At 37.1% G+C, this 24,119-nt stretch overlaps 1 protein-coding gene across 1 annotated transcript; it reads right to left on the reverse strand.

Annotated features, from left to right (window-relative positions):
- Positions 1-4,311: 4,311 nt before the first annotated feature.
- Positions 4,312-22,586, reverse strand: cog3 (component of oligomeric golgi complex 3). Its single transcript, XM_014018664.1, has 23 exons — positions 22,378-22,586; positions 21,958-22,104; positions 21,809-21,870; positions 21,381-21,546; positions 19,899-19,973; positions 17,206-17,298; positions 16,831-16,956; positions 16,154-16,234; positions 16,028-16,071; positions 15,789-15,915; positions 15,311-15,402; positions 14,887-15,026; positions 11,531-11,691; positions 10,622-10,724; positions 10,402-10,520; positions 10,204-10,293; positions 9,047-9,167; positions 8,668-8,756; positions 8,394-8,528; positions 7,625-7,700; positions 7,329-7,456; positions 6,223-6,321; positions 4,312-6,053 (listed from the first exon to the last, which is right to left on the reverse strand). Exons 1-23 carry the CDS (start codon positions 22,543-22,545, stop codon positions 6,024-6,026), a joined length of 2,472 nt encoding a protein of 823 aa, XP_013874118.1. The 5' UTR covers positions 22,546-22,586; the 3' UTR covers positions 4,312-6,023.
- Positions 22,587-24,119: the final 1,533 nt, after the last annotated feature.

Consider the following 24,119-nt stretch of genomic DNA (forward strand, 5'->3'; position numbering starts at 1 on the left):
GATGGATGGATGGATGGATGTTTTCAGTGAAAATGAATGCCTCACCATCAGAACGCATGATAGGAGATTCATCACCAGAGCCAGCGATGGGACACAGACAGACTGCAGACAAAAAGACGAGTTCAATCAAGGCTATTATATTTTATACTCAATCATTTTCTTTGTAGACTTTGGTTCAAAAATGACATTTGTTCATGTCCAGACCATAAACCACCAAACAAAGACACACCAAGTCACCTCACAAGACTTTGTGGTTGCTGTYGACTGAGGAACTGCACCACAAAGACGGTTTGCAACAACCAGTTGAAAATAAGGTGATCTTGTTAAATAATCAACCACAGCGGTGAAATGTTTCCTTCGAATAGATTGGATCGGACATCATGAGCAGCAGAAGTTTTCTAAACTTGATTCTCATTGAACAAACATTTGAAATGCACATTMTTTTAGAAAAAAACAGCAGAATTACCATACATGACGTGGTTTTCGGTGCCTTTTAGAGCTACTTTTTTCTTTTTGCCAAAGAAACAGTGAATCTGAATTTTCATAGTCTTGTCACATTGTGAGTTTTATCTTGTGAAAAATGATGTGACATGGTATCCAGAGACGTGGAGTTTCACGGGTCTGATTTATTCATGAAGCACAAGTTAAAGACCTCAAAGAATTTAATAAATTATGAAGAGTCTTTGTGTTTTTTTCACTTCAGAGTGTTCTTAAAAACATGAAGCCTGAGATGGAGATATCCCCAGATAATGAATTGTTGAATTTGCTCAGCAAGGAAACTCCCCGAGCTCCTACAGCATGCGAAGAAGGAACTGAAGAGACTTTAAATAATCTTGACAAGGTATGGAGGAAGATGTCACTTATAAACTKCTCATTTTTTCTGCTCTGCTGTGAAAATGAATTCATTTATGGGACATGCAATTAGTTTCAATTTGTTTTAATACAAAACTTGCCTGTCAGTGCTGATCCGTGTTCTGAAAAAYGCCGCCCACTGTTTCGGACTTTTAAAACCTTATTTAGTATTACATATTTTTACATGGGAAGAGAAATAATTGGAAGGATTTTTTTTCCTGAATGATTTCAGATTGCAGCTTCAGGTGGATCAGAGGAACCACTGCATGTGTCCAACGTTTGCTGAGAGAAGAGCCAGCAGCCAGAGAAACCCCCAGTGACCTGTGTTCTGATTGCCAACAGTGTTGACCCAAAAGAGGTGAGTGAGTCTGCATCCAAGTCCACAGTCAATATGGGGCCAGAGTGATGTGAAATAACAAGAGAGATTTTGCTCWTGGTCAACGTGAGCAGCTTTAAAGTGAAATAAATAATAGCAACAAACACAATCTTGTTTTCTCTCTTGCACTTAAAATATAAACAGAAATAGCTCTAAATCTGTATTATTGTGAGGTATCACAACGAGTTGAAGGCGTTTAAAAGTTGAAGCAGTGCAATCTCAATCCTTTCGCTATTTTTGCCAACCCCTGGAGCTTTCACTGCAGCTTCAGGCGATGATAATGGTAATAAGTCCAAGCTGTAATGTTTCATAAAGTCAGCAGAGACTTTAAAGAAACCTTGCATTCTCTTTTAGATGTTTAAATTCAAGCTTAATGATAAATTGCCTAAATTATTGAATGGGACGGTCTTAAAAATCCATAAAGGTATCCATGGTGTCGGCTGCAGATGACAAATCTTATCGACTCTGAACATTATAGAGTAATTTGAGCTCAAATATAAGAGATAGTAACATTTCCTTCAGTCTCAGCTGTAGCTCTAATAGACTTAAGATGATGCATTAGTAAAAAATAAAATAAAATTCAGTGTAACCTTTGGGATTGTTCCCATTTTAGGATTTAGGTCAAAGCACAACTGAGACAAAGTAGAGCCTCAGAGTTCAGAACATGACTGGCTCTTGGCTCTGAGTARCAATCTATTTTTCAAATGTTTCAGAACAACCAAGGCGACTGACACAAATCAGAACTTCACTTTATTCACTGTCAAACCTGCTGAAAACTGAAGTGCACTCTGTAGACTGGATGATTAAAGCAATTTATATCTGCTGAGGTAGGGTTCAGTTGAAAGGTAGAAACAWTTAATATTTTACCTGTTGTAGACAGTGCTTTGAACGTTCTCAGTTTGACAAAAAAAAATTGTTTAGACCAAACTGATGAGCTATTGAATACATAAAATTGACTGCTGTCATATTGAAGCAACTTTAAAATCAAAGGTTTTGTTGTAATTTGCGTAAACGTATTTGCACAATTTATTTTGCACAAATTTTATAACACCATGAAAAGGACATTACACAGGTGTTCAACTGGAAAAACCTTTTGAATTAATATCAGGAATAGGATCACTAAATTGTGCCTGAAAAGTTTCCCAAAATCTAAATTTGGAACATTTTAGCTGGATTTTTATTCCGACTAATCTTTCCCTCCCAGATTGTGTGCAGTAAAAAGTCCTGCAGAACATCAGAAACTTTAACCGAGGCCACCTCTGATGAAACTGTGACTGAGAGGGGCTCAGCGATGGGGATAGATCAAAGGTCAGCACAGCTCTTCCATTACTGACTTTTATGATTAAAGTGTTTGAAATTAAATTTCTCTGCTACTCAATTTCTGAATTCCAATCTTCCATTAGACGCTGCAGGCTGAAAGGATTGGAATCAAAAGAGGATTCGGATGGCCAGACCCCTGAAGCAGGTTGCACACTCTACATTGACTGTAATTCCAAGCAGATTAAGATCGTCCTTGCATCACTTTGGTTCATGTGTGTTGTGACACATTTATCTCCATCACAGGACCGAGCACAAAYAAGCAAACACATACCACTCCACATGATCTACCCTTGAATGATGCTTTGATCCCTGAAAAAGGAACAGACTGTGAAAGCACATTTTCTTTCAATATAAAAAATGCTAGAATGAAGTTAAGGTTACTGTTTGTATTACCCCAGCTGAATTATTTAAAATGTGTGAAATGTGTATTATTTAAATCTACAGGGTACGATGCCTCTTGTCAAACGCTACAACAATGGAAAAATATTCACCATGATCTTTGCAGATGGGACCGGCCAAGTGTGGTATCCTTTAAAGGGAGACTTCAGATCTTTTGTAGTGATGTTCTGTGGAAAGGTTTTGAATAATTAATATCTTACCTGTTTTAGATAGCTCTTTAAACAAACTCTGGAGCTCGGCACAGTGTCAAAAGGTGTGTGAGAAAATGAATGTTGAGCCAGGTGACCGTGTGATCGGCTTCGTATCAGTTATGCTGGGCCCTTAATCTGAATGGCACCAACACAGGTGACACYAAGTGGAAAGGACAAGGAGGACAATAGCCCCGCCCCSCAGACGGCAATCATTTAGGCAYATCATGCTTTTAAATCCTTATTTGTTCAACACTTTGGTCTGAATTCCTCCTCATTKTATCTTTRYAAACTTTTTTCATCTCTGTTYTGAGGTGTATCTCAAAACAGCTCGTTTTGAGATGGTAAATCTCAAAACACCCCAACCCCCTCCAGCTTACAGAGCGATCCATTCCAGTTTGATAGAGGGKTTTATGACTACCTTGCATTGCAGAAATGTTTTATTTACAAATTAAAATATGTCAACAAGGGAAGACCATCCAGCCTTACATGTTGACGCAGAGCGAGAAGAGAATGATGATGACTAAACTGTAGTTGGTAAGTCCAGACCTTGTTTTTTTTTTGCAAATTCTTAATAGTTCAGAAAATAGAGAAACCTGACCAGGTTGTAAAATGTGRCCCAAACAAAATATTAAAATATCTACTTGGCATCAGGAGAAACTAAATTCAATTTTTTTATGCACTCAGACTCCAAGTACACAATATGACGCATTTAACAGCAAAAAAAGTGGGTTTTGTATATGTCCTAAGAGCCATCTACAACATGTAAGATATTAATTGTTCATAACCTKTCCACAGAAATACACTTGTAAAGAGCTGAGCTGTTGCTTTAAGGTAAAAAAAAAAATGCAGGGTGCAAYAGATTCCGTTCAGGCCCAGGCCTCCTTTGGGGGAAAAAAACAAAATCTGTGAACTCAATGGGATTTGCCTGGTTAAATAAAGGTTATTAATGAATAGTTGGGACAGTTTACTACCTTGTTATCATTAATTGTGCATCTACCTTAATCATGTGTAAAAGCTATCCATCAGGAAGGCTTGCTATTCTTGTGGCTGCTGATCAAACTGCTGACTGGTCATGTGTGGTGGTTCTGGAGGACAAAGAAAATGAGCCTTGCATTCAGGCAATTTTCACAGACAGAGGACACAACACCTGTCATCATAAAAATGGCAGCATTTGGTAAGTTTCGTTTATTCATTTGTCATATTTCCCATGCTTCATTAGTGCAAAATCAACAAAATAGGCAGGAATCAAACATTCCACTTTAAAAAATACTTCAGGGGCCTTATTATTCACTACTCTTAATTAGGGTTAATCTCACTTCATGGGGAGGCATCTGCTGCAATGAGACAGGAGCTTTAAAGAAACACTGGAGCTGCCTGGACAATAAACATGTCCACACTCCACCATGCCAGCCACTCAGCTTGACTCTTGAGCCCCGTCAACATCCGTATCAAATAGGTCATTTGCATCACTTTCACCTCTGATAAAGGCAGCATACAGCGCTGCAAAGAAGCTAAACTCAAAGTACATTGCTGTGACCTTTAGTATTATTTCTGTGAAGCAACAGCTTCAGACTCGGACCAAATCATCCCTCTTTTTTTCTGCTTTGCATTTCTTCGGTCCYGCAGCTGAATGAAAGCAAAGATCTAATGATGCCAGTGCCCGACTTGCTTCAGAGGTATCTGAGCCAGAAAAGCGAAGAGATMAATGTACTGCTTCAGAACATCCAGTCCCTCGTCACCTATCAAAAGGCCGCCGGTCCTCAGAAGGTCAAGCTCCAGCCCAGTCTCATCTCACAGATGGAAAGACGGCGGCTGCCAGTGGAACAGCAGCACACTGCCAAGAAGACCCCCCAAAGCTGACGATGTCCTTCAGGAGGATTGTCTCATTTAGGGCCGCGGCGTCTCTTGAATTTGAATTYAACAACTAAGTGCTTTTTAGAAATAAAGCCAAATAACATTATTAACCTCTTTTTAATTAGAATGTCCATAAATAGAAGACCTCTACACAATATTTCACATGGGACGCACTGAAGCACATTATACACTGATAACAATCTGGTACTTTAGATACTCTGTTACTCTGAGACATTCATTTATCTTCTACAGAGCAAAACTCCCACCATCTATTATGTTAGAACAAATGTATACTAAATTTAATCAATCTAGTTATAAAAKAAAGATTATAAAACAAAACATTTCAATATGACAAATGTGTAACAGAAAAACTAAATCCTGGGGGATGAAACAGTTTAAAGAAAACYTGTAGATGAAAAAAACCTGTTGGACCTGAGTCACCTGTAGCTCAGGTCATCACTGAGTCACACTGAATGGGTCACAAAGACTCTGACATGTTCAAAATATACGTAATTGAGCCTTTTGCAGCATTTTCTTTATGCCATCATTCCTAACCTGGGAAGGAAATTTAGGCCTATAACTGAACTTACTGGCTACTAACTTCCTGCCTGATGAGCAGCCGTTTAACATGTCGATTTGTGAATCTAATGATTTTTCATTCCATTTTCATAGAAGAACAGAATGTTTTTTAGGTTTTCCCTCCCCACAAAAAAAGAAAAGAAAAATGGTGGTAGGAAAGCCAAAAGCAACCCACCACCACCTTTATATTTTTTGCTAAACAAAATGAGCCGCTCAGTACCCAAAAGGTTACTCCTCCCGCTGTTCCGAGCACCCAAACCTCTATCGAAATCAAAACCTTTGGACTTGAGCAAGATTTGTTTTTAATGTCCAGCCCGCACTCCTGGCCCTGCAGGCAGCACAGGTGCAGATTTATCTGGTCTTCTTGCTGCGTTATGGCTCCGGGTCATGGCTGAAGCTACGGCTTCACGTTGCTCCGGAGTGCGTCTTCACCAGCATCCATTCAGCCAACATTACTTATTCACAGACAGCAGCAGGTTAATCTGAAAGAGAGGTGTGAAAAATGATGAGCGCTCACTGTGCCGGTGCTGATACACKTTATTTAATGTTAATTTCCCAAAGTTTGCTTGCAGCAGTTTTTGGATGCTGTCCCAGTGTTATTTAAACTATCCCAAGCCCCCTGAAGGCGGTGCTAATCCCACAGTGCTGCACCTGCTCCATAGATGGACATGCGATGATTTGAAGGTCTTCTCCACTGTATTCCTCCTGAAGCAAGCCGTGCAGTCTTTGGAATACCTGCTGGATGTTATTCTGCAGGAGAAAAAATAAAAACCCATCCTATTACTGAGTGCTGGAGGAAAATTAAACCACATTTCCATCTGGCCTCTGTCCCCTTACTCTCCTGTTTCCATGTCAACCACTGAATTTTGTCTCTCCCTCATTCAGCCTCACCTGGCACCTTGATGAATAGTACACAGGAAGCAGAAATATTTCTCTATTAGAGTTCAAATCACGCTGACAATTTTTTGGCCTAAAAGGCACAATCTCCATGCCACATTTAATCAAAGCAGTCATCATAAAAGCAGATCTCAGACACAGAATCTCTCCAAAATTCATCGTTGGGCTTCTTAATATCATGTCTGATTTCTGCAGCTGAATAAGTTCTGATGTGATGAAAGACTTGTTTACATGACAGCAAAACTGGATTATTAAAACAAAAGAGTAAAGCAATAAAAGTTCAGCTTTCCACTGATACGTATAAATAATATTAAGTAGTTTTAAAGTAACAGACAGAGCCTTCCTTGAAGGAAWAAATAAGCTGGCCATGTTCCATGCTAATGTTTTAGACTAAGATCCTGAAAACAACAATAAGCACAATCTCATGCATTATTAAGATGTTTAGCAGTACATCCTGCTGCTTAGAATTTGTTTTGTGAGTGATCACCAGACACAACAAATTAAAAACTGGCAGATTTATAGTCATTTTTTWWATATTTTCTAAGGTCAGTTGGCTGTGAMTRYTTGACTTGGGCTGAGTACAAAACTTAATCCATTGTAAATGTCAACCTAATGATTATGAAAGTGTTGATTAAATCCATACAATAGTTCATTAGATATTTTGCAAACTGTACAAAAAAAATAAACATTATTGCCTTCAGGAGTGGGTGATAAAAACAGCAAAAATATAAGATCTGTCAGTACAAAAACAAGGTACTCCAAGTCTGTAATACTGTGGCGTCTGAAAGGTTKTTTTTTTTTTAATTAAAAGAAACTGAGTCATTTTGTTCATGTTAGGCTGAAGCTTTTCTGCCACCCACCCGGACAGGCTTGAAAAGGATGAACTCTGTGTCTCTATTGGCCAAGTACAAGGACATGCTCTGTAAAGTGCTGGGCAGCTTGCTCTTCATCACCCTGTAGGTGGCCATCACTATATCGTTGATCTTGGCTGAAAGAGAGATGGGGAAGAAAGAGAAAAAAAAAATTACAGTAGACTGGGTGAAAAAAAAAAAAAACCAAGACAAAGAAAAACATTGACGTGCCCTCTAGCATTTCCTACACAGGTTTTGATGGATTGCTGTATGATGCCCGTGGCGTTTCCTAAAACAAATCTCACCTGGCTGAGCCCAAGGTTGCTGAGACAGGCTGTACGTGGGACCACCTTGCACTGCCATGGTTTTAAGAGCTGCAACCTGAGTGCAGCCAAAACAAAACGTTACAACAGAGCTAAAAGCTGTGCAGTCAATTCAGGTAATGTACTTATGTCTCAAATTTAAAAAGGGAGGAATCATCTAATAAGTAACAGCTGAATAACTGGCTGTTAGGAGGAAAAGAAGAGATAAATGAGACTTAGACCAGGGGTTCTCAAACCTTTTTAGTCTAGGGACCCCTTACAATGGCGAAAAACATTCCAGGGACCCCCTCATAAACCCCCTGCTGTTTTAAAAGATAGTTTGTCATTTCAACCCCTAAATGCCATGGGAATATATATTTTTATTCAGTTTATTATGCTTGTTTTATTAGTTCATTATTCTTCGTGCAGTTTTTAAACATAAACAAATAAACACTTTAGTGAAATTTTTTGAGGACCCCCAAGATACCTCTCATGGACCCCAGTTTGAGAACCTCCGACTTAGACAACCAAACTTATTGTATAAACCAGGCACACGGACATTTAATTAAAATAAAAAAATAAAAAATGTGATAAAAAGGCTGCTATTCTTTCTCTACTTAACAGATTTACAGAGACCTTTGGTGATAAGCGAACAAGCAAATGATTTTTAAACAAACATTTTCAAAAACTGGAAAATAATCAAATAAAGAAAGGAAGGTCAGGATGAGCTGCTTCTGCCTGAGGACAAGTCTGCCTTCGCTTTAACAGTTACCTTGGTGAGAAACTCCTCAAGGTTCCCCACAAAGATCTGAGTCTGCTGCTGGATAAACTGCTCACAGCTGAACTTCAGGTGTCGGTCCACATCTTTCTTTGAGTCAATGTAGTGCTCCTTTATCTCTGGTGTTCCCTGGGGGGTCATAGAGGAAAAAGGCTTTAGCACTTATCAAGTGGTGGTTCCCTTAGGCAGGGTGCTATCAAAGTACATAAAGTGAATGGTATGTTTAATATAAAAGGTGAGAGAGGGTGGAAAAAAAATATATATATACCTCCAACAGGAATTCAAGGATGGCATTGTGACTATTGAGTCGGAAGAATTTGGGAACAGCCTTAGGGTTCAGGATTTTGAAGGCAGCATCTTGAACACAAAGCGGAGAGATTAAATCTTGGACTGGTGTAGAATAACAGTGCCATCTAGTGCCACAAATTTAAACATGTCATTAACTGAGACAAGGGTGATAAGGAGGAGCCACTTTGCCCCGAGAGGCATCGGTTAATGTACATTATGGTGTTGGATTACAATCTCCACATTAATTGTTGCCACCGGTGCATGTGATAGGCACAAGTTGCTTAATGAGCATGAAAATGTAATGATTGGCTTTATGGAGCTGAACACCAATGTTCTCTCTCCGCCTTTAATTATCTTACCTCGTGTTTTTTTCAGGTCCAGTGAGATTTCCTTGATGGCAAAATCAGTATGAAATGGGGCAATCTGTTCACGCATTATCAGCAGGTGCTTGATCAGGAAAAGTTGCCCGTCTATTTGTGTCTGTGGACAAGTGAAAGCACGCCGTTATTTCCACACTGCAGGCTGCCAACACCAAAAACAGGGGCATCTGCTGACTATCCAAACTACAGAGAACATAAAAAGCACAGGCTTGGTGATGATAAGGAAATGTGTCTAATTAATAACTGCTGATTAACCAGAGCCCGAAAGGGAATATCACTGTGACAAATAAGGAAGCTGAAATCATGTAATGTTCAGCTAGAAACTAAAAGACTGGAAAACGACATCATGAACATAGAGGGGGAACAGATCCTGAGATTAATGCTGCCATTTTAATCTCATGGGAGGTGTAAGGTTGGAATGCCATTTAGCACCAGATACTGACAGGAAATTTCAAAGTGAGAAATAAAAGATGGTTTTGTTGAACTTTCTGTGGGAAAGAAAAAGTTTTTTGTTACATTAAATGAATTAAATTAAAACAATACAATAACGTAAGAAAGGACTTGTTTAGTTAAATGGCTTATTGCTTTCTTCCCCATTTTGAATGAAATGATTAAATTTGTCATCTCTTTTGGTTTAACAACCCTAATTAAAATTTCTGAGAAGAAAAAGATGTCTTKATCTCTGGAAAGCATTCAGTTAGAGCTAACACACTTAATATTTTAAGAAAGATTACTTTTTTATTACATCTTTCCCAGTTCAAAATTAAAAAAAGATACCACACAGGTCAAAAGTAGATGGATTCAGTTAAGAAGATGCTAAGAGGGGTCCAATGCTGCACATTTTAAGAGACTTTTAAAAACTCTGAATTTTAAGAGCTTTGAGATCTTAGTGGAAGTAAATGCGTAGACTGAAATTTCATATGGTGCTCTTTAGTTTTCCTATTTTTAACAGTGTAAAAAACCAAACCACATAAATCTTTATGCTCTAAAAAACTTTCTTGGAAATTTGACTAGGGGTGCCTAAACTCGATAACGCCACCGTAAAACCAGCCTTTATTTCCCCAGCAAATTTTATCACACTGAAAACTTGAAATACAAAGCCATATTCTATTCTAAGCTTAACAATGCGTGCAAACCTTGTTTTTAAGGATTATATCAGAAGCTTTAAGCAGCGACTGGATGCAGGCAGATAAGGCTTCTTGAGATAAACCCTGGAACACTGCTTTCTAGAAAAAAAAGACAAAAACTTGGTGTAATAAAACCCATTAATAATAAATGCRAAACTGCTCTAATTAAACACTTCACATTGTCCTAATAAAAAATGGAAGTCTTACATCTATGCATCTGTAGAGCTTAGACAGACAAACCAATGTTCGCCTGACAGTTGGGTACCACATGCCGTGCAGATCGGCAGGAGACACAGATGTGTGAAGACGAGATGCTTCTACGCTGCCTGTTTTATCATACAAAAAAAAAAGAGAAAAAACATGAGGCAAATTCAAACAATAATTATTGTTATTAAAAATAAAAGATTTATAAAACAAGGAAACAGACTGGCATTGCTGTTTCTTCTCTCATCAGCATCTTCAAGCTGTACGTCTGAAAACTCTTGTGACTTCTGCTTCATCTGTTCTTCCTTCAAACTCTGAGCAATTCTCTAATGAGGACAAGACAGAATATTAATTACAGAAATACTAACAATTCCAAGTATTAAAGGGTGAATTAACAAACATTACACAAAGATCTGTTTACAGATGCATAGGCGGCTACACATATTAAGAAAACATCAAACAACAGAAGTGTTATAGCTGTGGAACACAAAGCTGAGACACTCAAAACATGAGTGAATATCCATGAGATCAAAGCCATTCAAAGGTCTTTAATTTTACATGAAAGGTTTAAACAACTGCAACATTTTATTAAAAGATAGAAAAGTGTAAGAAGCAGTAASTCCTTTTTTGTTCCTCGGCTACAGAAGTGTAAAGGTCTTTGAAAGCGTAACATAAAATAAAACTTCTAAAGGAAAAATAAATAAAAAAGACAGTATGTGAAGACAAAAAGTCTGTTTTTACTGTCAGTGATTTTGAGAAAACTGTTTTTGTGCAGCATTTTAAGGCTTTGTCCTTTTATAAATCTGCAGAAAAAATATCAAAGTCAACTTTGTGAATTACGCCAACCTTCCAAACCAAAGGGTTTCTGAAGAACAAATACTAATTTCACAATGATTAGACAAATTTGTAAATAAAAAGTTAACCATTAAAGAAAAAAAAAGCTGAAACTCTACAGTACATGCATGTCTCAGCCAAATTCATCTTTGATGGGTAGAGCTGGTTCTAAATAGGCTAAAACGGTTTAACAACACAAAACAAAGACATGTCAAAACAAAAGCTTTTTGTAGTTTAAATACCACTCAGWGTCAAAGTACAAAATAAGCCTTTTTACTATTCAGCACACAAACCTTACCTCCATCATTTCCAGTTTTTCAGGGTAGGCCAGATCACCTGGAGCTGGGTTGTAACCCATGATATCAGTCTGAATGTAAATGTGAGTCCTGTAGACCAGCCTCTCCTGGACATCCTCCAGCATCTGCTTCACTACAGCATCAAAGGCGCCCAGCTGAGCAGCTACATGAAAGCGCATCGAGGTCAGTCCCACCAGAATCAAAATCACAACAAGAGTTCACTTTTTGTGAATAAATCAAACTTAAAAAGTTCTGAGTCTTTTTGTGGCTGGGCTCGGCCAACAACACAAGCTACAGCCGCATGCTTGAAGAAAAAAAATACATTTCTAACGCAGTATCAAACACCACGCAAAGCACATATATAAACACACAAACAAGCAGAACTCTAAACCCCAACAAGACAATGGGAATGACAACAAACAGAGCAGACAARAAATWTTAARAAATACTCGTATTTGTCTCATATTYAGACATAATTTMGTCCCATCTCACAATAAATTCAATTAACTTTTTCTTCTAGTAATCATTAAAAAACACCACATTCTTTTGCCAAATGAGTGGAAACCTTCATCTATGTATTTCTGCATTCAGTTGTGCTTTCTATAAATGAAAGATGTACATAGAGTAGAAGTCAGAGCCATCTATTTATCTAAAAAAGCTGATTGGTTGCCATTATGGTATGCTTTATGCATGTAAAAACATTTGAGTTAGTTCTGCAACTTAAATCATGTATTGAACTTACCATGTTTTATATATGTGAAATGTTTTTTATCATACCCCTTTCTTTTTTCTCATCCTGTCTCATGTGTCTCTCATTATTTTAGTAAAAACAAAACATCTGAATTTAAAGTGATCCAAGATTAGTTGTAACATTAAACTTTATTTGATAAACATTTATTTTAACTGTAAAATAAAGACTGTAAAAATACTGTAGGCTGTTTAGTTTTGTAATTTTTTTTAAATATATTTTAACACGGATGGAGCCATTTTATTTACACGCAAAGCATCCTTGGTAAATGATGACATCAACTAGGTCATCGGTGCGAGGCTGCTAGCGAGCTATATCCACCCTGAAGGTTAATTTTGGACAATATCTGATGATCGACTCTTTTAAATGAAACCAGAGAGCGTTGACAGAGAGGAGAAGGTAGAAATGACAGCCTGTAACTGAAAATATGGATGGAGGACAACAGAGCTGCTTCATGGAAGAAGAACCTCAGYTTAGCCTGTTAGCCTTTGCGCTAGCGCCCACGCTATATTGCCTTATATGTATTAGCGCAGTGCTAGCGCGACAAACAAACTAAACTGAGGCCCTCCATCCATATTTTCAGTTGCGGACAGCCATTTTTGTGTTCCCCTCTCTGTCATGTGGATGGAGGACCTCAGTGACGAGAGGAGAATGTGTAGCGCTGAGCTAATACATATATATGGTGATAGCGCCGGGGCTAACGCTAAAGRTAACAGGCTAAGCTGAGGTTCTTCCATGAAGCAGCTCTGTTGTCCTCCATCCATATTTTCAGTTACAGGCTGAGTCATTTCTACCTTCTCCTCTCTGTCAACKCTCTCTGGTTTCATTTAAAAGAGTCAATCATCAGATATTGTCCAAGATTAACCTTCAGGGTGGATATAGCTCGCTAGCAACCTCACACAGATGACCTAACTGATGTCATCATTTACCCAGAATGCTTTGTGTGTTAATAAAATGGCCCCGTCCGTGTAATATATTTTTAAATTTTTTGTTTAAAAATGATAAAAAACTGAACATCCTACAGTATTTTTACAGTCTTTATTTTACAGTTAATGTATATGTTTATCATATAAAGTCTAATGTTACAACTAATCGGGGATCCMTTTAATAAATGTACTTTATTTAATCTAGCAGATTTGTATGAGTGTTAACCGTGTCTTGCATTTTGACATTTTGTTTAGATCCAAAAAGACGAAATGACTTTATGTTCCTGTATTCAGTCCTAATAAGGGAAATGCAAATTACCAAATCATGAAAGCATATTATATAGTATAGTACAAAAATAAACAGTGGAAGACAAATTGTTATTTCACTTGGATTTGAACTCTGGTTTTAAAAGTTCACTGGAAGCAAATAAATGTGCACAAACAGACAGACCTATTTAATTTCCTGCAACACACACATATGCACGGGCACACACACCATGCTAGAGGAAATGAGTGTAGACCCATTAAAAACTAACTACATAAGCACTGGCAAAGCTTTCAAAAAGAAGAAAACAACTGCAGGCACAATATTAGTAAATGTGACAATATTATGAGCATTCTGAGTAAAATTACAGCCCAYGTACATTTTGCATTCTTGTTCTATAAGAGCATTATTTGAGAAAAGTAGTTTACCATGCAAGTGTCGAGTGCCAAGTGAACAAAACAGCAGTTATGGCCTCATAGCAGCAAATATGCAGGGACATTTCTGATATGCATAGCAGGTGACTGTTTAAGCTACAGTTTATGGTAAGCATCAACATAGTTTCGAAGAAAAAAACAAAACAAAACTAAAAGCTCTGTGTTCATCTGACATCCAAGCAAAGTCTTTAATGGTGGTTTTCTCTACTTGCATCAATACAATTTCATAACCATAGTTCCCAAAAACAGCTCTCTCATGAAAAAAGAGCTTATACTGTATGTTACTGTGTTGTGAATGTCCTTTCTTATGATTTTATAATCTACATTTCTATTTTATCTTTGTTAAATTACTGTGGTGTACTCAAGAGGAACTACAAAAATGAGATGTGTGTGCAAATATTTATGTAGCTGACTGAGAAATTAATGGGCATTAGTGAATTTGGTTGGCTTGAGATGAAACATGTCAACTGAAAAAACACTCCAAAAGAAACAAAAACAGAGCTACCTTGAATTTTTCTGAACCATTATTGGAAAAAATTACTGAATGCATTCCTTAAAAAATACATAAAAGTCATGCCAAGAATTTCTAATCTGGAGAAATTAAAAACAGTTACTGTGTTTTCTTCTAACTAATTTTAAACTAAAAAAAAAAAACTTTAGTTTCTGATTTTACTTATATTTACAAAATGTCACCATATTAATTTTTACAATGAAATTTACTCCTAATAAGAAGCCTTTATTTTAGTACTTTATTTTCTGCTAAATTTAGCCACTACTTCCTATATTGTTGTGAATAAATTAATTCTATATATGGAAATATGTTCAAAATCTACAAAAAATACTATATTGTAGCACAACAAAAATACCAACACTGACAGGGATAACAAAGTCAGTCTGCCGCTGTTGTATTGTGGTAAGCTACRTCTAATCCTGCACACAGCAGAGCAGATGAGGAGCTTTGAGAATAAAAAGAGCTCAAACCTACCATTGTTATGTACATGGTCTTCCAGCATCTCAGTCTTTAGGATGCTGCAGAGCTCAGACAGGGTTTCAAGGTGGATGATGTGGATAATCAGAGGTCGAAGAACATCGTACAGCGACAAGCACAGCTTCTCCAGAAGCTCACTGCCAGAGATCAGAAACATGTCAGAACTTTCAACATCTTAAAAACTCTAAACTTTCTACCTCAAATTCTAACTTGAAGTTGAACAATAAAGAAGAAAATGTGCTATCTAATGCGTAAAGTGACAACTCGTGTTTTCCCAAACACAAAYGGTAGAAGAACCTTGAAAAGACGTTTTTACACTTTGTAAACGTTCCGCCTTATGCAAACAAAGTCCCTGTATTTATGTTCTTGAACAATGACTGTATTCAGCAATCATGTAAGCAGTGTGGCAGGTGCTACTCACTCTAGTTTAGGTGTTGGTTTGGAGAAGAACTCATTGTACAGCTGGTGTTCATCCTGACACACATGGACCATAAAGGCACAGCCACTGCGAACCTGCAAAGACAAATAAATAAATTAAAAATAAATAAATAAATAAATGACAGTGCCTACAAGTGTCTTTAAACAATACTATTTCTGTGATAAGCTTTAAGTCAGCTTCTAGAAAAAAGAAGTCAAACAATGCATATTTTATATATGAGGCATGACTGCATGTATGCTAACAACGTTCAGTTTCTGTCCATCAATTTAGGAGCAAATCCTTTGACGGCTGCTGTAAACAGTATCTACTCATGTCCACTTATCCTGTTCCCTACTTTTGCCTCTTCCAAACACTCTTGACAACGTCCCAGAGGGCCCCATGCTATCCATTCTGCACAAATCGAAATGTCATCTTAAAATATCTAAAGGGCAGCTGCAGCTTTGAACTTGTCATGCCTTACCAGCGCACAGTGGTCTTTGCTGTTTTGCTTGGTTAAGTCAGTAATGGTGGATGTAATGCAGGGACTGAGGAGCTGCTCTCTCTGGTCAAGATAGCACTGATGGATTTCATCTAAGAGGTGCTGGTATCTGTTCATATCAGTAAAAAGATAGTTAATTCAGAGCCTTAAAGGAAAAAAAATAGGGTAGCTAATGCTGCTGCTTCGTTTAAAAAAATAAAATAAAAAAACATGAAACTCACTCGGGAATCGTCTTCGTCCGCTGCTCTATCTGTTCAATCAGTGACTGGAGGCAGAAAATGTTAATAAAAAATGCAATAATATATATTTTTAAATGTTGTGCTACTCATCATAATTAATATACTCACTCTAACTTTGGGTGCAGCCGCTCTAAACTTAACATAATAAAGTGTAAAGGCATTATCTGCATTTGTCAAGCCCATTGGATCCTGGGAAGAATGAAAACAAAACAGTTTTATATAAATATTTAACTTCATGATTGCATGAGTCAAATAAAATTACCRTTTCATTAACCTAATACCAACAATTAAGTTAATTGAGCGAGGTGAACATAAAATCYATATCAATAGCTGCAAACAGTGCATTAAGCCTTGTTTTATAGGKCCTATTAAACACATTACTCTCAAATAAGCAATATTACCACAACATTGTTATGGTTGTTTTTTTAAGTATTCTGATTATCGTCCATGTCTAAATACAAGACCMCTGATGTGCAGTTAAAATAAAATAACTGTTAAAGACTACAAATCAGCTGAAATTCTTTTTTGGCAATACTGAGGACAAAATCTTTCCTCTTAGGAAAACAAAATGAAGTGTTGAGGAAAAGAGCAGTCTTTTCATATTTTCATTCATCTAATTTCATAAGCTTCAACACATAAACCTTGTTTGGAAGAACTGGCAAATTCAAAACTTACAGGAAACAAAAAAAATTGAAAATTGTTATACCTATTGAACCATCTTGAACAAAACAATTTCCAAAAGATACAAATTTCTTATGCAGGAAGAAAATCGTTTTTTTCCTTACCCTTTTTGTTAACTGGTTGGTGAGAGATTGCATAGTGTTTACAATGTAGACCTTCATGAAGTGCATAGCTTTAGAGAGACATTGTTTAAATTTGGACAAATAAACTGGATAATCCTTAAAATTAGGCTGTAATAAACAGAAAAAAAAAACATATGTTACACATATTTAACAAACATAAATAAAAAGTTCATACCAGCTTAGAAGAATGGTGTTTATATTTCAGGTTAACATGCTAGATATCTGCAAGGATTACATGAAATAAAGACATTCAAGCACCAACTACAGTCCATAAATGCAATTTTGCACATATTTATCCATTCTAAAAAGGTGTACAAAATACACAGAAACAAAAAGTGAAGCGAGTAAGCTACTTACATGTGAGGAAACATATTCTATGCAGTCATCCAATTTGGACAACATTGGTATAAAACCTTCACTATTTACAGATAAAGTTGGAGAATTTAATTTCTGCAAAAACAGAAGAACTGTGTTAAACATAAAGACATTTTAAACTAAGTCAGTTTTGTCAAAACAACCACATTGCTTAGACTTCAAAACACTTCAGTGTGCTAGTTGTACTTTCAAAGCAGTTACAGACTATTCTGTGATAAAAAAAAAATGCAGGGTTTTTAATTGGGGTTGAACTACATACAGTTGAAGAAATAAGTATTTGATCATTTTGCCTACTTACAAAGACATGAACAGTATTATTGTAAGGGTAGGTTAATTTTAACAATGTTTAAAAAAATCCAAAATATTATTTTATAAATTATATACATTTATTTGCATTTTGCAGAGAGAAATAAGTATTTGATCCCCTACCAACCATTAGGAGTTCTGGCACCTTCAGACCACTTAGACAGTCTTAGGGTGTATTCAGACCAGGAAAGTCTTTTGGTCCAATTGTTTGGTCCGGACCAAAAGTGGACTTTTTTTTTTCRTTTGGTGCGGTTTGCATTCACATTGTGCTTTTTTGCAAATGAACTATAACTTGTAAAAAAACCATCAGGCTGATGATCATTGCTCCAATTGGACAAAAAAAGGACTGGGGCGGGACTGAGCCACAGATCCAGAAGAAAACAAGGAAGTCCTGCATGCTGTGGTTCTGATGTGCACATTTTTGCTGATAGTACAACTGCAATAGCATTTAAAATGTCAGAAGCAGCTAATTTAATGGTGGTTCCGTGATGATATTCTAATCTTGGAGCGGCGTCAGTAAATGTGTCCCGCAACCCAAAGGAGAAGAGGTGCGCTGTGTGTTCTGACCCACAACATGCCGGCAGTAGAGCGGCTAACAGGAGACGACGAAACAGGTATGTTTTCAGTTTATTTTTAGCTCAGCAACGGTGGCCTGTGAAGTCCAAAAAGGTGCATGTTTAATGCAGTTGGTTCGGTTCGAGTCCGGTCTGTATTCACACCAGAAGCAAACTGAAGTGAACCGCACCAGAGTTAGTTTGGAAGCGGACCGAGACCACCTCAAATAGCAGGTCTCGGTCCGGTTGTTTGATCCGCACCAGAGTTCGCATGAGTGTATTCACACCTGCACAAAAGGTCCGGACCAATGCTGGAAACGAACTCTGGTTCGTTTAAAGCGGAGCAAATTATCAGGTCTGAATACGACCTTAATCAACTGGTTCCCTGCATTAAAGTTCAGTCCATTTATCATTAAAGACAGCTGTTTTAAATTGGCACCTGTATAAAAGACTCCTGTCCACAGACTCAATTAATCAGTCAGACTCTGACCTCTACAACATGGACAAGACCAAATAGTTGTCTAAGGATGTCAGACAAGATCATAGACCTACACAAGGCTGGAATGGGCTACAAAACCATCAGTAAGACGCTGGGCGAGGAGGAGACAACTGTTGGTGCAATGGAAAGAAAATGGAAGAAATACTAAATGAATTTCAATCAACACTGATCTTGGGCTACATGCAAAATCTCACCTCGTCGGGTATCCTTGATCATGAGAAAGGTGAGAGATCAGCCTAGAACTATACGGGGGAACTTGTTAATGATCTCAAGGCAGCAGAGAGCACAGTCACCAAGAAAACCATTGGTAACACATTACAGCATAGCGGATTAAAATCCTGTACTGCCAGCAAAATCTTCCTGCTCAAGAAGGCACATGTGCAGGCCCGTCTGAAGTTTGCCAATGAACACCTGGATGATTCTGAGTCACATGAGACAAAAATTGAGCTTTATGGCATTAATTCAACTTGCCATGTTTGGAGGAAGAAAAATGCTGACTATGACCTAAAGAACATCATCCCCACTCTCAAGCATGGAGGTGGAAACATTATGTTTTTGTGGAGTTTCTCTGCTAAAAGACACAGGAATACTTCACCACATAATGGAGCCATGTACTGTAAACTACTGAGTAACAACCTCCTTCCCTCCACCAGGATGTGTTGTGGCTGGGTCTTGCATGACAATGATCCCAAACATAATACAGCCAAGACAACAAAGGAGTGGCTCAAAAAGAAGCACATTAAGGTCATGGAGTGGCCTAACCAGTCTCCAGACCTTAATCCCATCGAAAACATAAGGAGGGAGCTGAAACTCAGAGTTGCCAAGCGACAGCCTCAAACTCTTAATGATTTAAAGATGATCTGTAAAGAAGAGTGGACCAAAACCCCTCCGACATGTGTGCAAACCTCATCTTCAACTACAAAAAGTCTGACTGCTGTGCTTGCCAACAAGGGCTTTGTCACCAAGTATTGTTTTGTTTGCCAGAGGAATCAAATACTTTTTTCTCTCTGCAAAATGCAAATTTATATCATTTATACAATGTGATTTTATGGATTTTTGTTATCTCTCACTGTTAAAATTAACCTACCCTTAATATTATAGACTGTTCATATCTTTGTAGGTGGGCAAATTTGCAAAATCAGCAAGGGATCAAATACTTATTTCCATCACTGCAGATTCAGAAGAAAATCATTTGACATGCTATTTTAAAACTAGAACATGGTGCCTAATCCTTTTTTATTAACAGAGTAGCCAACACAATACTTACACAGTGCATATAACTGTTTAGATAATAATAGAGAAGAAACTCAGCTTACCGTGTTTATGTTTTCTAGTTCATTAAAATATGATAGTTTCTGCTGAATGCTCTCTGCAAGGTCAACAAGTTCTGACTGTAAGGAGCAAAGACAAAACACAGTTGAATGATGTGATACCATCACAACTTCTGATTAGAAGTGCAGTCTGCATTTATTTGCAGATCAGTTTGAAAATAAAATCTGTTTATAAAAAAGGTACTAGGCAAAGCGGAAAATGCTTAGAAGGAATACACTCCTGATCAAAATTTTAAGACCAGTTGAAAAATGGCAACAATTCACATTTTGTACTTTTGGATCGTAAGAAAGTTCTAAGTAGAGCTTTGATTTGCAAAAAGAAAAAAAATTAGAGTGAGAAAAAAAATATGCAAGTAACTTTTTTTTTGCAAACAAAGATTAAACTGAAATAGGCTGTTTATCAGCTGATCAAAAGTTTCAAACCATGTCTCCAAAAAGATTAAAAAAAGGATAAAAATAATAAAAACTGAAAAAAAAGGACTCAGTAATGAGCATCTCAGGTGGGAWCTCCTTGTGATGGCACTAACGTTGGAAGCCATCAGGACGGTCAAAGATTTATTTACTTTTTTCCCTCATCAGGGAATAAAATTTCTTCCACTTTTCAATGTCCCATGTTTGATCTTGTTAAAACACTTCTGCACAGATGTCATCTAATGGTTATGTGACTGCAGTTGGCACCACTGATCAGCTTAATTTGGGCTTGACAGACAGCCAATTAGATCCTCCGGATGAGGGCTGGTGAAATTTTTTGGGGTATACCACATGATTTTCAGAATCAGAATCCGAATACTTTTTTGATCCCTGAGGTAAATTACAGGTATTACAGCTGCAACCGTTCAGATCAGACAMATATGAAAAGAAAGAAAGGTTATTGTTCCCTAACCCAGACAATCTTTTATGAAGTTTAAAAGCACTTTCTTACTTTGTCCAATCTCAGCATCAATGGCACACTGCGAGAGGCCTTGCTTATGCAGCTCAACAACCTGACTGCGTTCAAAGAGAGAAAACTTTTTTTTGCCTTTGCCATCAGGTAGTGTGACACTGAATCCACATTTTTGTGAAGATCTGGGTTTTTAAATACTGTGGTCTTAAACTTTGATTAGCTGATGAACAGCCTAGTTTAGTTTAACACTTGTTTGCAATAAAATGCCTACTTAGATGTATTTTAGTTCCACTCCCATTTCTTATTTGCATTTTGAAGCTTTATTTATAACCTTCTTATGATCCAACAATGCAAAATGTGAATTATTGCTGTTTTTCAATTGGCCTTAAAATTTTGATCATGAGTGTATATATCCTTGTTAGTCTTTATCTGAGTGTTATTGTTCTGAACTTGACAGTATACAGTATTTCCAGTGATTTATAAATATTGTTTTTCAAAAACTAAAAAAAGGAAAAAAAAACATTGAGATAAACTGTTCAACAGCAATCTGCCATGCACAAACGTCAACACTGAGTTCACCTTACTTGTTCTTTGAGGAGCTGTTCACAAGCCTCGTGTAGGGCACCAGTCTTATTGGACACAAACAGGTACTGCTTCTGAAGAGAATCCAAGTGCTCGAGAGCTACACTGACATCTTTCAGAATGGCATCACATTGTTCCTGGTAGCAGTTTAAATCATCTCTGGTTCTCCTGAAGGAAACACAGGCGTTTGTAAGCTTTCCATAAAACAAAAGAGCTACTGAAGATTACGATTTTCAAGTAAGACAAATTTAAACCATCACAACAATAACGTAATTTGTTTTTATCAAGGCAAAATAAGTGGCATATCAGTGGGTGTGTTCAAAAGAAACACTGAAGCCAAGCTTGGTTTGCCTCTTGGACAAAGACATTAAAAATGTGGAACCTATTCATCAGAAATAGAAAAAATTATTTTAAGTAAAGTCTTTGGCACCTGTACTTTGTGCTTTCATCCAGATCCATGTGTGACTGTAACTTTGCAAAACAGGCAAAAAACTGCAGAAAAAAAATTGCATCATATTACAATCATGCATCTCAATACGTTTTCCCACGCATTGTTTACTAAGAAACAATAGCAATCACCTGTTGTGCCGTTTCTATCCTATCATTTTCCATATCTAGAATTTGAAAACCTTTGAGCAGGATGTCCTCTATTGAGGCAGGCACGGTTGCTGTGAATGGAGACTGCAAGGACCGAGATGACAGGCTGCATAAGTCTTCAATGGGTAACTGCGGAACAAAACAGGGATTATTTGGTATTTGACACAATTCTTATGAAGCTAATTAGCAAAGTAGCTAATTTTGCTGGAACGCAAATACAAGCAAATAAAAGTGTCCCACAAGCATGAAACATTGATAAATCAACTTCAATATGATCCCAACACGTCGGAGAAATAGATGAAGTTAATACAAGGCAGCTTTAACGTGGAAAGAAGCTCTCCTGCATTTAAAAAAAGTGAGTTAGCATCCTTGTTAGCATGATAGCTGCCTTCATTAGCTCACCTCTGAGGGAACAGAGAGCGTTTCAGCTGCTGTTCGGATCTCTAGAACAGAGTCCATCTGCTTCTCCGTCAGGGGAGCCATGGCATCCGTGCGGCGGTCCCACAAAGASAGTTTCTCTCGGGTTTCCTTGTCTGTTAGGTCCAGAAGTGACTGATCCTTAGACGCCATCGTCAGATTAGACAGCACCAACGTCAGCAGCAGCAGGGACGCGCAGGAATTTCCTGTTCCGGGACTGTGGGCGGGGCTTGRATAAAGGCTGGTCCAATGGTAGTGCTGAGTTTTCTATTACTGYGATAAATTATTCAGAGCAGGACTGGGGAGTGAGAATATTTATTAGAAAATATATTTACTTATTTACTGCTTCATTACAAGGCACTTTGCGTGGGTATTGTTTGTTTTGTTTTTTATGTGGAATATTAAAGAATGCTTTTTAGTTCTTTTTTTTGTCTCACAGAAGAAGCCATGGACTGTAAATTCCATAAGTTTCTTTAAAAGAGAGAGATTTTTACCTCCTTTTCTAATAGTGTCATTTTATAAATTCAAAACGTTGATAGATTTTAAAAGTTAGAAGGGGAAAAAGTAAACATTTGCAAAATAACTATTTCCAATATTTTGTTTGGAACCCTTGGAAATGCACAGAAGAATCGGTTGGAAAAACAAAACATTCCAGTGGTTTGCCAAGCAGGAAACAAGCATTGCTGATATTTTTAAACTTCCCTCAGGTTATTTTGTTTTTCATACCAGACAACTCTGTCCTTATTAGATTATAGTCTCTGAGTCAAGACATTTTATACTGTAATAAACACATTCCTTTCTCCTCCCATCTACCTTTTAATGTCATAGCATCCACTTTCTGATACTAAAAATCTTGTAAACAACAGTAATATATATATTTGGATTACAATTAAAACCTATTATGTCATAACCTCATTACATACATCTCAAGGCAAACAGATTGAGGAGCAGATAGTTCTGGCAGGAATGTATATGGCAGCCTGCGCATATTATTATTATTTTTTTTTTCATTTAAAAAACAGTAGATGGAGCCCTGAGAAATGTTTCTCGAACTTTTGTACTTAAAATTAGGATTCTTCTAATTTCTTTTTATTCTCCCTGTATATTGTTTTACTGCTTAACATAAAATAAAAAGTCATACTTCACCAAATATGATACAAAATCAGTGTCAAATAACTAAGGACAAATACTTAGTTACTTCACTTAAGTAGAAATTGTGGTTATTTACACTTTTGAGAAGTAATTATTTTTCAGCCTATACTTTTAACTTCTACTCTTACATTTTCATGCAATTATCTATGTGTTATACTACTTACAATTTAAAAAAAATTAAAGTATTTCATTTATATTTTACTAAGACTTGTTTTCATTCCAGCTCAGAAAAAATAAATGAATAGAAATCTACCCAGWTACATGTAGCCCGTAAATAAAGTGCATTTGATTGTGGATGGATGAGAAGTATAAATATATACCAYTTGAATCAGATTGAATTCAGTCCATCACACCTGCATGACACAAATCATGTCACACTCCAGCAGGACATTGCATAATGTATGTTTAGCCTAGAATGAAGATGTTTGTGGCAGAGAGTAAAGTTGCTGAACCAAGTTGTGGGTGCATTCCAAATTTCTCAACATAAAAAAAATTATTTAACATTGTACTCATTATTGCCTTTAGAAAATAAAATTGTGTGTGTGTGTGTGTGTGTGTGTGTGTGTGTGTGTGTG

Source organism: Austrofundulus limnaeus, unplaced genomic scaffold (assembly GCF_001266775.1).
Source record: "Austrofundulus limnaeus strain Quisiro unplaced genomic scaffold, Austrofundulus_limnaeus-1.0 Scaffold199, whole genome shotgun sequence".
Classification (NCBI taxonomy): domain Eukaryota; kingdom Metazoa; phylum Chordata; class Actinopteri; order Cyprinodontiformes; family Rivulidae; genus Austrofundulus; species Austrofundulus limnaeus.